Consider the following 17,938-nt stretch of genomic DNA (forward strand, 5'->3'; position numbering starts at 1 on the left):
TTCTTTTCAGAAGTGTTTGCCATTTGGAAGCATTAAGAACAGGTTAAAATACACAGATGCATGTAAAGCTCACAGCAAAGGCTCCTAGATCTTGAAAAGCAAGTGACGGTGATATGCAGTGGGATCCAGTGTTAGCGATCATCAGAGACCAGACCTCTTCCTAAAGCCTCTTCCTATTTATGCCTCTGCCTTTTGCCCCTCATTTCCAGGAGGGACGTTATCTATATCACACAGATCATGATCTAGCAGGACTATCACCTAAGCACCTCTCCTCTCCTCCCACCACCATGGGAAAATCCTGCAGGAGGGGACTGGAAATTACATGTGTTTCGCAGTGTGTGTTTCATTTTGATTCTAAAATGTTTAAGTAAAACTGTGCTCACTGGATCCACATCCTCATTCTAATAAAAGCACCAGAGCCTGGTGCAAATAACTCATGAAAACAGGTGGGGAGGGAAACACTATATTTAAATATATAATAGCTCACCTTACCTGATCCCTCTCGTTACAGTGTGTAGAATCATAGAATATCAGGGTTGGAAGGGACCTCAGGAGGTCATCTAGTCCAACCCCCTGCTCAAAGCAGGACCAATCTCCAATTTTTGCCCCAGATCCCTAAATGGCCCCCTCAAGGATTGAACTCACAACCCTAGGTTTGGTATGGTAACATCCACGGTTTCATGTTCTTTGTGTATATAAATCTCCCCACTGTATTTTCCACTGCATGCATCCAATGAAGTGAGCTGTAGCTCACGAAAGCTTATGCTCAAATAAATTGGTTAGTCTCTAAGGTGCCGCAAGTCCTCCTTTTCTTTTTGCGGATACAGACCTCTGCATCAGCAAATTGTTTAATCATAAGCTGTCACAACAAACTATATTGTTTACATGGTGAACTGAGGCTGAGGAAAGTAATGAAAGGGTGGAATATTACAGGCAAAGAATAGGTAATACAGATTTAATTGTTTTATTGCAAGACCATTTTATTGGGTGTGCTGCAATTGGAAATCAGTATCTACTTACAGGGAAGGAAATAAACTAATCAAAGGGGTTATTTACAAACGATGGGTATTTTTCCATAAAGCACTGGTCTTTATACACCTAAAGGACACTCATCATGTCCCTTGGACCAATAGAGCCGTTCCAATAGTCGGAGGATGTGCCCAGCACCTTGTCTCGATGGGGGTAAAATGCAATGCTGTCACATTAGCTAACATACGCCAAACACACACTCTAAAACTCTCGGCTAGACAAGGAGTGTCAGCTTAACACCTGCTGAACTGGGTGAGTTAAACTTGGGATCCCACCCACCGTCTGCTGTGACTAGCAACCGTGTTGAAAATTGCCTTGCCTACACTAGGATTTAACTTGTGTTAGTGAATTTGTTAAAAACACCATTTTTTTCCCTAATGAAGAAAGGCCTACCCACGCCCGACATAAGGGCTGTAGATTTCATGCCCAGTAAAATAGCTCTGACTCGGATAAGGAAGTGTTTTGATTTAAAGAGGGTTCAGATCAAAGGGATTTTACAGTCGGTTATATCAGCTCCTAGTCAATCCATTCATCATGAGACAAGGCCAGTTCTACATCCTCACCCATGTTGTCCTTGTGTAACGCAGGAAAGGAATGGTTAAGTACTGAATTAGGATTTCCAGAGCTGGGCAACAGAGAATCCCAAATGGGTTGACTGATCAGCTACTCGACATTGGGTGAAGAGATTTGCATTTCGCAGGGTAGAATGAATCTGAGCAAACAGCATTTGCTCCAGCTGGTGATTTGTGGGCAAGCCCGAAGGCACAGATGGCAGGGGAGGGTGCAGGTTAGTACAGCCCGTTCCCTTCTGTACTGATCTGTTGTTGCTGTCAAGGAGAGGACACACCTATGTCCTGGCTACATGGATTCCAGATGTCGACCTGGCGGCCCATCCGCCTCTCAGCAGAGGCTCATATGTGTGGTCCCCCTGGTCTGTCAGCACCTTATCACACACGGATTAGCTCTGTGATTTATCCCCCCCCCCCCCCGCCCTTATTGTTTTGGTTTCTTTATACAACATGTAGGTTGTTGTACCAATAAAATAAAAACCAGCAGGATCTTATTAAAGGGACAAGGCAAAATGCCACATTTATTGTAAATATAATAAAAAGAAATATAAAACTCACACTGTCATATTGTTACTTATTCCTTACTTAACTATATATATATATTCATTCATTCACTCATACCAGCTCTGCATAGGGGTTCTAGTTACCAGCCTAGAAGTTGCTCGTGACAGAGCACTGGCCAGGTAACCTGTATACGAGAGTGGAGCCGAGTCCATGTCAGATGCGTATCCGATGCTCCTGAAGGGTAGTGGCAGAACCGGAGACTCAAAGTTCTCAGTCCTTAGTGTCCATTTTTATAGGAATTTCTTCTTGTGCCAGCCCGTGGAATTTGCTTTGTCATATTGATAGTCATGACGGCTCCAGGATGGCTGTCAGGTGCTCATCAGCTTTCTTCATCCTTTGAATTGGTCGGGTGGATCCCAGTTTGCCCTCCGGTGGGGTTCTCTGGTTGTCTCCACCTGGCGTCTTCTTTGGCCAATTGATGTTAAATTCCTAGGCTGGCACTTCCCTGATTATTCAAAACCCACCATTCATTCACATACATTCCTTACTTTAATAAAAACACATTTCTCATTTCACCGAGTATTGTTATTTTATTTGAGACTCCCTGTCTCTTAACATTCCTTCGTATTGACTTTCTTTTATCATACAAAGGTGTTATTTATTTGAGACTCCCCGTTTTTTAACATTCCTGATCCAAACTATAGAGGGTTGGAGTCTCTATGTGACATTTCTATGAGCGCCGCTCCAATTAGCGGCTCTTCGCGGGCGTTACAAAAAAGCATGTCAATCTCCATCACAAAGTATCCTTTGCAAAGTAAAGCCAATTGAACATAACCATTTGAGAAAGTAATGTTAATTGACTGGTTTACATTTATAAGCGTCAATCTCAATTACAATCAAGGGAAAGCGTCAATACAGAGAAAGCAGAATCAATTGAGCGGTTTAGTTTTACAAGCGTCAATCTTAATAACAAGTGAGAGAAAGTATCAATTCAGAGAAAGCAGAGCCAATTGAGCGGTTTGCAAGGTACAGTTTGCAAGCTTTAATACAGAATTGTAAATCAATATTGCAGATTTACAATTATGTCAAATAGAAGAATTATAAATGCAGATGTACAAATATTATAAATCAATATTGCAGGTTTACAATTTATTATGAACAGAATCACAAATATTAAGAATATGCCTACAAGGTGCCTAGGCCAGCAAGGAGCTGATTTCTTTCAACTCACAGTGAAGTCAATGGACCAAATTCTGACTGAGGCTGAACAGCAAAATTAATGGAATTCAGCTGGTATTTAGCACCTCTCAGAACGCAACCCAGTGGGAGTCCTGCATTCACGATCCTTCCTGGAAGCTGCTTTCTTGCTTTGTTTCTGAAGATGATGATTTTATTTCAAGCCCCCATACAGGCCATTCTGCACGTATCTGTGAGGCGCGACTTAGCATCCCGCTCACAAACGCTGCAGGCCAGGCCTCTGAATAAGCAGTTCAAAATAAAAGCAGAGCACTAATCTCCTCGTTTCCTGCGCCTCACACTCTGGTGTCCATTGCGTACATTTTGGCAGTCGCTGTCTGAGACGATGGATAGTATGTGTTTGCCACAGTTGTTCCAGCGGGGGAATACATCTTCCTCAAGGAATTAGAGGAGTAGAACCTCCCAGAGCCAACATCTGTGTTGCAAAAGGAAAGAAAGAGGAAAATCTGATTAGCAATGACCCAGCCATTTCCATCAGCAAAGTGCCCTCAGAATACAGCATGATGATGCTTCCAATTTGTTAATAAGGTCAATAACAACATTGTGCTTTACGCTTCGATCTCATCTTCCATCTGAGAATCTCAAAGCACTTTACAAAGATGGGTAAAGTATTATTATCCCCATTTTACAGGCAAAACGCTGATGCACACTTAACCATCACACATGATGATGCTAGATAGGAGATTAAGTTTTTTATATAGACTCTGTGATATTGGGGACTGGGCCTTTAAGGGCTGAGCTTCCCAGACAGAGCACCTGGGCAGGGTGCTGGGAAGTTCTTGTGGTTTTGCACAGCCAGTTGGAAGGAAACAGACACAGAACACAGCAGATCTCTTGTGAGCACATGAAGTACTGAGTGATCCCTAGACACCACATTCTCCAATGCAGTCAGATCAGGAGTGGTCCTAAGGTAGTAGCCTCTGGTAGGCCTCTGGAGGGCTATAGGAAATGTGTGAAGAATCTTGGTCCTGTTCGAAACTGCTAAGGATCCACATCCCAGCAGTCAGAACCACACTGGTATTCTCAGCGGTGAGTTCAAGGGTCTAATGGACTCACAGACTTGAGCTCTCCTCTCTGTCTCAGAGATGCCCCATAAGCAACGTTCCAGCACTCTGGGCATGTGTATGTGTAACAGCTCCCAAGAGATTATTAACCTTGTCTTTACTGTGTTTAGTTGATGCCGTTGGGTCTTACCTCGGAAGAGATACACGCAGCAGGTGAGCACAGCCCCAGATAAGAAGCAGCCCAGGGACCCAGCCATTCCGAGCCAACAAGACCAGCCAAACTTATACTGGATGCCCAGAAACACATTGTGCAAAATCAGGGAGGAGCGTTCCATGTACACCCCAAGGGCATACCATACTGAGCCGATAAGGCCTGGGAAGCCTGCAGGGCAGGAGAGAAGAGCACCAGAGAGAGCTGTCAGACAGGTCAAGGTGATTACCGTGACTATACAATTCCTGGAGTATACTCTGCCATCTCCTAACACTCCCGTTAGCTCCTGCTGACTTCATCTGGTGTGTCCCATGTGTACTCAAGGGCAGTTTATATTCAATGGGTTTGCTTTCTCAGATGTGCTATGGACACTCTAGCTGGTTGATATCTTTCAAATTTTGAAAACTTTGCTTAAAAGTGTGTTGGGGGGGGATTATATATCTATGCAATTTCTCCCCCGCCCCACCGTCCCTTGTTTATCAACTTGTAGCTGATCTGGAGGAAATTGCCAACAAAATGTTCGCAAAGGGCTTTTAGATTAGCTCTAATACGCACTGGGCCATACAGAAGAGGATCTCTGAGCACGTTATAAGCACATGTATACATAAACCTCCCAGTGATTGGCATTAGATTCTTTATATCTGTGGATACAGTGAAACTGGGAGAGCTTTTTTAATATTGGTGCAACTCCAAATAGATAAAGTGACTTTGTCGACAGTGAGCCAGTGCTATAACTTGGCATCTATTTATCCTAGTTACTTCTCTGGCCCCCATCAAGCTAGTATCTAAGAATCTCACTCTAATATTGTGAGCCCCAGACTACCCCTGTTGTGAGGCTAAGGCAGGGCAGTGCTATTATTCTCATCTTACGGATGGGAAACTGAGGCACAGAGAGGCTAAGTAACTTGCCTAGGGTCACAAAGAAAGTCAGTGGCATAGTAGAGAATTGAACTCGGTCCTCTGGGTAGTGACCTAATGATTGGACCATGCTTCCTCTCAGAGCATGTGTCTCTGCCCACTAAACTACTCTCACTCCTTTGCACTAATTATTTATTTTTAATCGGGCCATCCATGATCATGTGACCGCACTGGACAAATACCTGCTATGAGCAACGTAACTCCAGACACGAGACAGATGCGCAGCTTGATGGTGGGCTCGTCCGTGAGGAATTTGACACAGTCAAGTCCCAGGAGCAGGAAAGCGAATCCAAACCCCGCCAGGATGTCTGCTGTGATCATCATGGCTCTGGTCAGCACCAGCTTCACTGCAGGACAGGGTAGGGGGTTGCAGTGCAGCAAGAAGATACAGCCAGGATCCTAAAAGCTAAAGAACTAGGGGCAGGTCTACGCTACCATGTGAGTCGAGGTAACTTATGGCACTCAGGGGTGTGAAAAAGACCCCCGCCCCAAGTGACACAAGTGACAGCAACCTAAGCGCTGTCCACACTGGGGACATAGCTTCCGTCTCTCGCAGAAGTGGAGTAATTACGCTAACAGGAGAGTGCTCTGCCATCGTCACAGAGTGTCTTCACCAGACACGCGCATTGAAATCAAAGCACCGGGGTAGCTGAATCTCTCCAGAAAGGGGAATTGCGTGAAACCTTGGGTCTGGTGATCAGCTGACATCTGCCACTTCCCAGCCACATTTAATCCCCAAAAGAGAGTAGCTGTTATGCAGCACTCTAAAATGATTAAGAGACCCAAGTAAATTTCACCCCATCTTTTGGATAGCATCACAGTGTTAGGCCCCACCATTGAGATGTCACACCCTGGATGACGGTAGTTGACAGGCCCACTTTGATGCTAGTTATCTGTAGTTTTGTTTGTATATTGGACATTAATAAAGAAGGCCTCTTCCCCCAACTGGTGATCCATCCCCAATTAATCCCACTGCACTGTGGCTAACCTAACCATAGATGCTTCAAGGATAAGAATGACTGGAAGATGAAGAGATACTACTGCACAGGTGATTCATGTAGGTCATGCAATAATATTCAAGTGCAGATGATCAAGGGCATACCAATAAGGAACAACTTTACACTGCCCTGGGTATGGACAAGAAGATCTCATTAATATCAAAAGCTGCTTCTAAAAGTGTTTTTTGGTCCAGGGATTTGGTTTGGGCTCATCTGTAATTTTTAGGGGATATTACCTTGAGGAATTATTACTGTGTGCACGGGTGGGGGGTAGTATCTAGATCAGTGTACGGAGCCATCATCCTCTCTTGTCAAAAGAGAAATTCAAACAGAAGAGAACGCCTGGCTGCCTGTTCTCCAGGGCTCATTGAAATGTTTCAAAAGAAATTTGGTGGGTTTTTTACTTTGTTTTATTCAAACTTTTTTTGTGATTTTTTTCAATAACAAAACTTTCAAAATTAAATAGAAAATAATAAAAAATATTCCAAATATGTAATTTTGTTTTGGTGGGTAAATTCCCAGTTCTGTACCATTTTTTCCCACAGGGAAGTGAAAAAAAAAAGAGAATTTAGGATTTTACCCACAAAACCAAATGAAATATTTTGCAAAAATAATCAATTTTCTTCATACTTCCAGGGTTGAATTTGCCCACTTGCCTTGGCATTCAAAGTTGCTGTGAGGGATCTTTTCTCAAAGGCCTGAGGTTTCTGCAACTCTTTGGCATTGTCGGGTTTTTTTCAAAACCAGAATGAAACAGAGATGGATTGAAAAGAGGAACCTCAGTTGTGCTTAATCTGTGTTATATAGGGAGGAATTACAAAGCCTTGGGAACCCAGGAAAGGCCCTGAATGATCTTTTCTAGGGGTGGAAGTGGATATCTGCTGGTTTTCTTCAATCACAAATATGTACTGGACATTGCTTCAGAAATGGACCACGATCCCAAGATTTTGGTGCATCAACTTACATTTGAACTGAATTAACTGAGATGAACTCTGGATATTTCTGACTCCACATTCTATGTTCAGGGTCTCTGAGTGGCTTTTTGACACGCCTGTCAATTCAATCATCAACTACAAGCTCCTTTTCATTGACACATTTGTTTTCAAAGACTCTTCCCCATCCCTTTCAAGCCACAGAGAGGAGGCATGACCCTGCGGGTGCTATGAGCCTTGCTCATGGCCAAGGCTGAATACCAAAGCCCATTGAAAGCAACAAACAGACGCTCATTGACTTCAGTAGCCTTGGGGTCAGGCCTTATTGTTTAAGGCCCTTGTACAACAAAATTCAAGCATGTGCTTAAGAATTTTCCTGAATCAGGCCCCAGCTGTCTAAGTTGGCCCAGGGGTTGGGTACAGCCAGATTCTTGACTCTGCAGGTGGTGGAGTTGAGCTAATATTCTAGGAATATCTCCTTCTGCCTGATTTGCAGATCAGTGCCAGCAGTGGTCTCACAGGGGCCCCATGTCAGCAGAGCATTTAAGCATGTGCTTAGATCAATTGCTGTTCAGCAATACTGAAGTCCATGGGACGTGCTTCAGTGCTTTCCTGTACAGGGCTGTTGTGCTGAGTTTTGGACACGGAGAAGAGGACTGGACTAGGTGACCTCTCGAGGTCCCTTCCAGTCCTATGATCCTATGATTCTAAGAGGCTCACTTGTCTGCCCACTGGCTAGCAGGGCAGCCCAGCAATAGCAGCAGTGTGAGACCAGAGAACATAGAGGGGAACTGGGGAAGGTTAGCAATCCATCCAGTGGATGGGAGCAAGCACCAAGGGCAGCCCTTTGCTGAGGCCCTTTTAGTGGGATGTGGAGGCAGCCAGAAACAGGGGAGAGGGCGTCATCTTGCCCTGAGCATCCCAGCCAGCTGTGCATTCCATGGAGGTTCTCCTGACAGACAGAGAAGGTGAAGCTGACCCTGTACAGATGGCCAGCGCAAGGCCCGTGCCCCACCTAAGGGTCTGTCTTCACAGCCAAGTGGATAACTGGAGTCACTCCTCTCCAGTTAGCTTAACTCGAGAGAGAGAAGCCATACTGCAAAATCCTGCTTGAGTTGTTTGTGTCCACACTGGAGCTGGCTCAAAGGTTTCAGGGGCCATACCCCATGATTCTGCCATAAGCTGAGCCACGGTACGAATTCTTTCCCAGTGAATTGTGGGAGAACTTGTCTGTCCTTTCGGGGCACATGTGGGAATTGTGGGAAGGCTTGGAGGCCTAGCAGCATTTGAGCGGTACAAGCCTGCGTCCACACTTCTGAGCAGTCGTGTTAGCGGCTGATGAGTTGTGCTCGCTCAAATGTTAGCTAGCCCCCGTGATGGGTCGACTGGCTCAAGTTTAAAGCATCATCACACTCGAGTTAAGGATTCTTGTGTGTGGACAGGACTGGCGTTAGGGAGAGCTCTCGAGTTATAACTCATTAACTTTGCAGTGAAGACAAGCCCTAAGTCTTCAGGTTTCTAAGAGCATCAAATCAGCTTTACATTGTGAAATATGAAAAAAATCGCCTATGGAACCGGCCATACAAAATCTGTCCCTGGAAAGGGGGATGTTTGAAGCTCCTTCACTGGAGGTTTCCCAAAGGAGGCTGGATCGCCATCTGTAACAAACACTGCATCCTAGCAGGGGGTTAGACTAGATCGGGGTTCTCGAACTTTTTTGGCTGGGAACCCCTTTGAAAATATTTCAGGCTTGTGACAACCCCCCCTCAAAAGAGTGATGACCCCCCGCATACCATGCCACCCTTCCTTCTGCGCTGCTGCTGGGGGGGTGCTGCTTTCAGAGCTGGGGCCTGGCCAGCAGCTGCTGCTCTCTGGACACACAGCTCTGAAGGCCTCGGGCTCGCAGCTGGAGCCCTGGCATGCATGGGGGCTGATAGCTCGCAACCCCACTCCTTAATAACCTTACGACCCCCCAGTTTGAGAACCCCTGGATTAGATGACCTTGTGAACACTTCTAACCCTATGGTTCTATGATTCTGTGTTTTCTACCTCCACAGTTTGTGATCAAAATCTGAAGAATACGTACATGGGTGCTCAGCAAATATAGAGTCATAGTCATCACAGGTCTGAATCCCATCGAACACGTTGGTGACACATTCCCACCACAGGCCACGGCACTTCGTACTCACCTAGAAGTAAAAAAAGCAGGGCGTGAGCAGACCCAAACAAAACAGCAGGAGCCAGAGGAGGGAGCGCGAGCAATTTTAGCCCAGCAAAGTCAATGGCAAAACTCCCATTGACTTCCACAGGGTCTGGTCTTCATCACTGGACGATTGCTCAGGTGAAAGGGTTCAGTGTACTGAGACTACTCCCTATCATGCTGACCCGTATTGTCTCATTGTTTTCTTGTGCTCCCCTGTCTGCCGCCATCTGTTGTCTCTTCTCTTACGCTTAGATTGTAAGATCTTTGGGGCAGGGACTGTTTGTACAGTGCCTAGCACAACGGAGTCCTGGTCCGTGCCTGGGACACCTAGAGTCTACAGCAATACAAATCGTCAATGACAATCAGAGTTTTGCCATTTCCAGAATCAAGCCCCCGGCTGGCGGTTACCGACATGCTTGGAACACACTTGGAACTGAAAAGTCACTGTATAACTTCATTCTGAGTGAACATTGCTTTAAATTAAGAAGATTCTGCTCCGTACAATTTTACCTCTCGCCACCAGGAATTTGATAGGGAGAAAAGTCCCATGGCTTGTGCTTTGGGGTTTCATGTTTCAAAATGAACTTAGTGGGAGCGACAGCGGCTGGACTGACATCCTCAGGGACTGAGGTCCTCTCCTGAGTGCGTGGACAAGGTGGCCAGCAACAATGTTGACTTCCCCCAGGCTGCCTTTTTGCCCTGGGACCAGAACTCGGGTTGACGTCATTCACCATTCCCAGCCCCCTGAGCCTTCCCGTCCAGCCCTCCTTAAGTCAATCGAACACGGAAGATATTTCTGTTAGCACTGTAAATATGCCAACAGGAATTAAGCACCTCTTGTGTATTCTTGACATTGCTCGTACATATAGCAGGGAGCTGGGTTAACGTTTGTGCTGCCTTGGACTCAAGTCTGCATTACGGCTGCCAGATAAATCCCAGCCTAGTTTAACAAAAGAGTAACTCCCGTAGGAAAGAGGAACAGTACCTCTTGTTTGGATGTTGAGACAAATCTACTTTTTTGGATGGCAGCATGCCCCAAATATCAGCCTTAACTGTAGTCAGATAATAACAGGTACCAACCCAGTTAATAGGACATGTTACACAACTTGTAATCTTTTGAGCCGGGGAAATGATACCACACTATACTGAAAGAGAACGCTCTGTACATCTATGGCCGGGTATATAACCTACCCCTCTTGGCGTAAGACAGTACCTTACTAGTTTTCGTTACTATTACACACTGGACTGAGAGTTTCAATGTTGGTTCTGTCAGTTCAGCCGGTCCTTTCCCTCTAGCATATTAGCTAAGCCATGGTCATTTAGGCTACCCTTAGAAGGGGTATATTGATACTCAAGTGCAATGCTTTACACTTAGACACATTCCATTTCATATTCCACCTAGGAGAGAGAGCTTAAGGGACCATGAGATCATAGGCCAATAACTTGTGTTAGAGCATCGCAGCATCGCAGTCCTCAGGATGCTAACCTGTTGCGTGCCACAGGCAGAGAACAGCAGAGACCCAGGCTGCCACTCAGCCAACTCATCCTGAGAACAGCTACCGCCTACAGTCAGACCCCCGCCCCCCCCAACTTAAGTGTCGCCTTCAAAATGAATGATTTCAGATAGACCTATACTCCAAATCTAGAGCCCTGCAGGGCTTCAGGACTCACCAGCGCCCATGGAGAATCCACGCCTTTATGTGCAAAACTCGACCCTGGGCCTGAAATCTGAACCGAGCCCTTTGCTAGCCCAAGAGAGCTCAATCAAAGTTTTGTGTGTCTTGGTGTGTTTTGACTGTCACCCCCCCTCTCCTGGCCCTGAATTCATTCAGACAGCACTGGCAAGGCCAAAACACCCTGAGAGAGGCTCCTGTCTTCCCGCAGTCTTCCATGGTGCCTCTGACCTCTGCGCTGCCTTCCCTGACTGTACCCGTATGGCCACTCCCCGCTCCCCATTCAAATCTCCTCCCCAGGTTCACTTCTGTTGCAGTGCCAATACGGAGTGAGCCATCTAACCCTGGCTAGGTTGAGGAGAGCATGGGGCTAATCGGCACTCTATTGTAAGGCGCCTGTTTCATCCTTGGGCTACGCCAGCTTTATGCTGGGGTAACTCTGTTAACTTCCTTCACTATACTGGTCTCCCCCCACCTCTCCTGTGTTGTCTGTCTTTTCAGCTTGTCAGTTAGATTGTATTTATCTAGGTACTGACACAGCTGTCATCACAACAGTCCCTGAGCGCCTCCCTGGTTAATAAAGAGAATGGCAACCAAACGTCTCTGTCTGCAGGGCGAAGGCTGTGTCCACCTTGTCTGTTTGCACCGTTTTTAGCAGAATGGGGCCCTGGTTCTGTGTCGACAACTCCGCTCCTCTGGCGCAAAGGAAATTTCTACCATCAGCATAAAGCTCATCTGGGCAGCAAGACAGAACTTCCTTGGGGGCCGGGCCAAGACTGTGGAACAAAAACTTCCCAGGATCTAAAACTCTCCACCTTCAGCGCCACCTGTAAGATGCATTTCTGACATGTCTTCTCTAACATAAACATACAGCAATGCATGTCTCTAGATCTAGAGAGCATTTTAGAAATGACAAGATAAAACACTGCACTACACACACTTCCCCCCTAAGGAGAGGACGAGAGACCAAACACATGACAGATGTCACTGAACACATGGTTGGAAGGCTCTCAGATACTACAGTGATGAATATAGTAGAAGAACCTTTATAGAATACAATACAAATATTAATAATAATTTCTAACCTGGCTGAAACCAGAGAGGGATGACGTCCCCCGAGAGAGCTTTTTCTGAAGCATTTTCCGGGCCCGTGAGAGTTCGGAGACCCGTTCAAACTTATCCCAAGTGAAGTGAGCCTCTAGTCCAGCAGCTCCCAAACGTCATTGGTTCATGTTCCACTTTCTTAAAAGATGGTTGTGAAGTGAATGGAGGAAACAACAAGCTGATGTTCCCCCAGTGGTACATGTACCCAGTTTGGGACCCCCTGCTCTCGGGTATTGCTATCCCAACCCAGCAACATGCGTAGTGAGACGCACAATGAAGGAAACCTAACTCCAGCTCAAACTAACAGCCCTGAATAAAACGTGCTCAGGGATTCTTCCTGAAAACACAGCTCCTCTCCCTGCAAACCGAAAGCTGATTGAATGATTCTTTGTCGCCAGCTGAAACCAGGAGCAATGTCAATTTCCGAGCTCCCAGGCAATTGATCATTTACCTGCATGCCCATATTTAGAGAGGCAATAAGCTCATTAAGGGAATTAAGACGCTCGTTCTATCAGGTATTAACGCTGGGGGCACTTTGCTGCGTGGTTTGGTATTCACGCTCAGGGCAGGTACGTGAGAATAGTGGCTACCATTAATCCAGCTCCGCGTTAATGGAGCACCTAGGTGAAACCCAGTTGGAGGGTGAAGACAAGGTTAAAAAGCCTTTTGTTCATGGGCTGGATCCTTTATACGAATTGTTTTATTCAAAACGAATTCAGTTCTGTGAAAAATGAATATCGAGGCACAATATAGTTATGATGCAATCAATAGGTTTAGGTGCTTTACTGTAAATGGCTAGATTCTGGTGTCTCCCTGTTGTCTTTTAAACTTTCCAAGCCCCTTCAAATTCAAGCCATCTGCTGCTAGAGACAAGGAGAGAAAAAGCTGCCAATGACTTCAGATTTTTCACATCTGCCTGCAATACATTTAAAAAAGAGCTAAAACAATAGACTGAAAATCCAGGGCCAGCTTTGGTATAGGTGGACCACATCCATTTACACCTGCTGGGGATCAGTTCTGCAATGTATCTGAGCTTAATACTTAGACATGCTGAACATTATCATTTCGTTTCTTTCCACAGTATATATCTATGAGCACCAATCACCATAGGGCCTAGGCCTTGAGGCTATTAGGGTTTGTCTTGTCAGGGGGAAAGCCACGCAGATCAGAGGTACACACCTACAGAGGCTGATCTATAGAATTCACAAAGCGAGGAGAAAACAACCAATCCAGAGTATCCATGTGGACTGGAAATATAGGGCTGAATTGTGCTCTGTTACACTGGTGCAAATCCAGAGGAAAGCTGTTAAAGCCAATGGGGTTATTCTGCATTTACACCATGACGCTAAGAACAGATTCTGTGCTGTGAAGTTGGTCGCAGTAAGCAATTTGCTAGAGCAAATACCACTCTCCATAGTCATTAGCTGCTTTTCACCCAAGATAATGGGGGGAAAGTATGAGAAACAGCAGAACAATGATGCTAGCAGGAGCTACCAGGGGCCTAATGCCTACACTCTCTCCATTTTCTTGGCAGGGTCAGTCTGCAGGATTCCTGAGCAACCTGGCAGCTTGTTTCCTTACAGATGGGTAAACGGAAAAATCAGACGGCAGTGACACTTGGCAGCCTCTCATGGAGAAATCCATGCCATTTACCCCTGGCTCATTAAACTATTTCCAGCCTTTCGCTATAGATGGAGGTTCCCTATATCAATGTCGCCTCTGAGTGGGTTGTACCATATCCCCATCACCGCAGCGGGTGTTTTAGCCTCCAAAAGGTGGATCTGCTGGGCTCTCATGATGTGGCTTTTCATTGCCTGTCCCCAAGGAGCATGACTGTCCCCTTTGGTTTCCAAAGGAACGTTCCCATTGCAGTGCCTGGATCACCCTCATCTCAACCTTACCTCCAGTGAGTCGTCAGCATTCACCATCCAACAGTCTGTCCAGGTGGCTGCTATCAAAAACCCAGCAGAGAAGAAGGCGAAGAAACACGCGACATATTGGAGAAGATACCTCATCCCAATGAGTGTCCAGCACGTCCAGGGCAGAAAAGAACGCCACCTCTGGGCTCAGTTCACTGCTCCTGTCTTTCAATGGCCATCAAGCGAGTGAAGTTCCCTTTTCTTTTACAAACACTAATGCTCAGCTGTACAAAACTTAATGTTGCTGCGAGAACAATACACACTGCCTGCAACCAAAGGAGGAAGGTCTGAGAGGTCATCCGAAGCAACCGAGCCCTTGCAACCAATCAGATGTGTTCAGGTACAACTCGCTATGGCTGGGCAAAAGCAACTCAAGTTATGCAGAAAGTGCATGCAGGCAATTAAAGAGTCCAAAACTTCCTTGGAATGATGGTCAGCGTTGGTACAATTTGCAGCTTGTCTAAGAGTAGGGAAGTGGTAGAAAAGGAATCAAAATGTAAGCTTCAGGATAGAAGTCTTTTTAATTGCTAGAGATCAGGAAGGAATGTGCCTCTCTCTCTCTCTCTCTCTCTCTCTCTCTCTCATGTTAAAGCACTAGGCAATTGATAAGGTGCACTTACAAAACAGGCTAGGTTTTACCTTCCTTTGAATCATCAGATACCTCTTGGTCTCTGCTGGAGGCAGGATGCTAGACTAGGTGCACTAGTGATCTGATTCAGTATGGAAATCTCTGTTACCTTTAAAAGGAAAGAGATCTTTAGGAGACAAAAACCCAACGCGCTCTTTCCCCCCAGTGAACAGAACACCCCTACCTGGGTGAACTCAGATCTGGAGCTGGACACTGCAAATGAGTCAAATCAAAAAGTGGGATCCAAGCTCCGTGAGCTCGAGGTTGGTCACAATCTGAATTCAGACCCATATGATGGAAGGGCTAAATTCTTCTAAAAGCTTTTTCGTCTGCTCATCCTCTTCATTCAAAATTCAGGTCCCGTCTACCCTGTTCTACCTGAAGGATGCTATAGATGAGTAGACAGCTGGTACGATCTGATATGAGAGAGAGCATGTCATTAAACCTGGTTCTTTGAGAAAGAAAGTGATTTGTATTCAGACTGTTAAAAATGATTTGCGTTTTATTTAAGGCTTGTCTACATGGTAGCGCCGTCCAGACAATGGAGATGTGAACTGCAGAGAGCACTAGCTTTAACTGTCCCATGGAGACCATGCTGGTGCAAACGAAAAGGTACGTAGCTCCTGTTTATGCAGTTCAGTTTCGACCAGGACTACGTTATGCTCACTTGGTACCTTTTAGTTCATGCCAGCAGGGTCTACACGGGCAGTTCGAGTGCTGCACATTAGCATACTCTACAGGTCATACCCCCTTAGTCCACCCTGCTCCACAGTGTAGACAAGCCCTTTTTAATCTCACACGCCTGAACAGACAGTTGAGAGAAGAGATCTGCTTGTTCAAGGTTCCTCACTCACCACCGAAATACTCAAGGGATCAGAACACTCACAGTTAGGGCTGGAAATGGTTTTCTCATCCCGTGAGAATTTCTGAGGTTCCAAAAACTATCCTCAATCAGGACAAAAGGTCAAACTTTTGAAAATTTTCACAAACCAACAATCTGAAAAAAAAAAAATCGGGTGGGATCAATTGAAAAGTTTTGTGTCAATAATTACAAAATGTTTCTTTTTGATTTCTGACCTATTTGCGATAGAAATAAAATTACATTTCAAAAGAACTGAAAAATGGAAACTTTTTGTTTTGAACCTGTGGAAATGGGATGTTTCAGCGATTTCAGAACTTTTGTTCCTAACATTTATTCAAGTCAGAACATTCTTCTGAGGGGACCCTTTTCTGCAAACAGTTTCCATTTTCATGAATTGGCCTTTTTCAGCAAAACATTTTGTCAAAATTTCCCAATCATAATCCTAACAATCTACCCACAGTCCTTGCCTGAGACTTCCAATGAGTCCTCCAGTAAAAGCGAGGAAGACCAAGATTAGAATTCCTGCTATTTCAAAGGTACAAACAAGCAGAAATCCCCACTTCTCTAATGTTTTTATTTTGGGGGGGAGGAGACATAAGTGGGAGGAAATCCCTGACTCTTTGGAGATTTGCCCATCACTAGAGAGTTTCCTGTTAGATTAAACACATGGCTGGGAGCCTGGAACTCCTTAAGTCTAATTCCAGCTCTGTTACCAACTTTCTGTGTGACTTGGGCAAGTCACTTAACCGCTCTGGGCCTCAGTTCCCTCATAGATCAGATGGAGATAATGATCCTTACCTGTCTCACAGGATGGTTGCAAAGGTTATTAGCCGATGTTAATGGAGCACTCTGAAAATAGAAAGTGCTTTATAGTGCCTAGATCCTGCAGTGATAAAATGCCACAGAGAGACAGGGCCTGATTTTAAATCAGGTTTCCATTCATTCCAGGCCATCCTTAGGTATACGCAATATAGGCAGCTGGGTAGGGCACCTGAAAATTTGGGGCACCACTGGGTCTTAGTGTCCACACTTCTGGCTTTCCTGTCCCTGTTCTGACCCTTCCTACAGGCTCCCACAGCTGGCTGCTGCAGCCTGGTGAGTCTTCCTCCGGAGGGGATCTAGTAGTTAAAAGTGAGAAAGCCTTCCTGCCTGCCAGACCTATTAGCACAACATTGAAACTGTTAAAGAGCAATTCAAGGGGTAATGAAGCCATTTAACAGGTATTTGCCAAACCCCAGGTATATACTGCCAGTTTCTGAATTTACTGACAAAAACAGTTGTGCATTACTGTAATATTTACTCAGAACACGTCAGTTTACAGGACCTTAGTTTAAAATTTGCTTGAAAAATATTTCATTAGTGTGTTGGTGAAGATTATAAAATCACATCTCTAAAAAATCTTTGCATTGATTTTTAGATGCACAATCATCTTTACCTTTAAATGCTTGGATCTTCAGACATATCATTTTTTAAATAAATCCTTCAAAATACCACCCTTATCTAAAATACACATTTTAATTACTATAGTAAAAAAGGGTTCAGAGTAACAGCCGTGTTAGTCTGTATTCGCAAAAAGAAAAGGAGTACTTGTGGCACCTTAGAGACTAACCAATTTATTTGAGCATGAGCTTTCGTGAGCTACAGCTCACTTCATCGGATGCATCCTGTCATTAAAGGGACAAGTTTCAGAGTAGCAGCCGCGTTAGTCTGTATCCGCAAAAAGAACAGGAGGACTTGTGGCACCTTAGAGACTAACCAATTTATTTGAGCATAAGCTTTCATGAGCTACAGCTCACTTCATCGGGACAACACTCCTTTCCTTCCAGATAGCTGGACAAAGAGTTTCCCTTTCTTTACTTCTATCTGATTAACTAGTTTTAAGAGAACCCTCTAGCAAAATCAGTACCTTAATAAGATAAAATCCTTTGTTATGCCTAAAATCTTTGGAAACATATTTTTTAAAGTTGGTGAAATTTCATAAACGTGTCTATTGTTATGGAGATCGTGCAAAGTAAATTAGTGTTTCCTTTTTCTAAAAGCAGTGAACATTGAGATGAACACACTAAACCTCTGTGACTGATAAATTTTAAATAAAGTCTTTGTTTCAGTGAGTTAAATATGTAGTAA

At 44.9% G+C, this 17,938-nt stretch overlaps 1 protein-coding gene across 3 annotated transcripts; it reads right to left on the reverse strand.

Annotated features, from left to right (window-relative positions):
• Positions 1-2,118: 2,118 nt before the first annotated feature.
• CLDN16 (claudin 16) lies at positions 2,119-14,649 on the reverse strand. 3 transcript variants are annotated; one of them, XM_073359042.2, is made up of 6 exons: positions 14,304-14,366; positions 12,384-12,540; positions 9,509-9,611; positions 5,675-5,839; positions 4,554-4,745; positions 2,119-3,774 (listed from the first exon to the last, which is right to left on the reverse strand). In XM_073359042.2, exons 2-6 carry the CDS (start codon positions 12,435-12,437, stop codon positions 3,635-3,637), a joined length of 654 nt encoding a protein of 217 aa, XP_073215143.1. In that variant the 5' UTR covers positions 12,438-12,540; positions 14,304-14,366; the 3' UTR covers positions 2,119-3,634. The 3 variants fall into 3 exon arrangements, with proteins under 3 accessions (XP_073215143.1, XP_073215141.1, XP_073215142.1); XM_073359040.2 differs by lacking the exon at positions 12,384-12,540 and having other exon boundaries at positions 14,304-14,649; XM_073359041.2 differs by lacking the exon at positions 14,304-14,366 and having other exon boundaries at positions 12,384-12,797.
• Between the last annotated feature and the right edge of the window lie 3,289 nt (positions 14,650-17,938).

This window comes from Lepidochelys kempii, chromosome 9, assembly GCF_965140285.1.
Source record: "Lepidochelys kempii isolate rLepKem1 chromosome 9, rLepKem1.hap1, whole genome shotgun sequence".
Classification (NCBI taxonomy): domain Eukaryota; kingdom Metazoa; phylum Chordata; order Testudines; family Cheloniidae; genus Lepidochelys; species Lepidochelys kempii.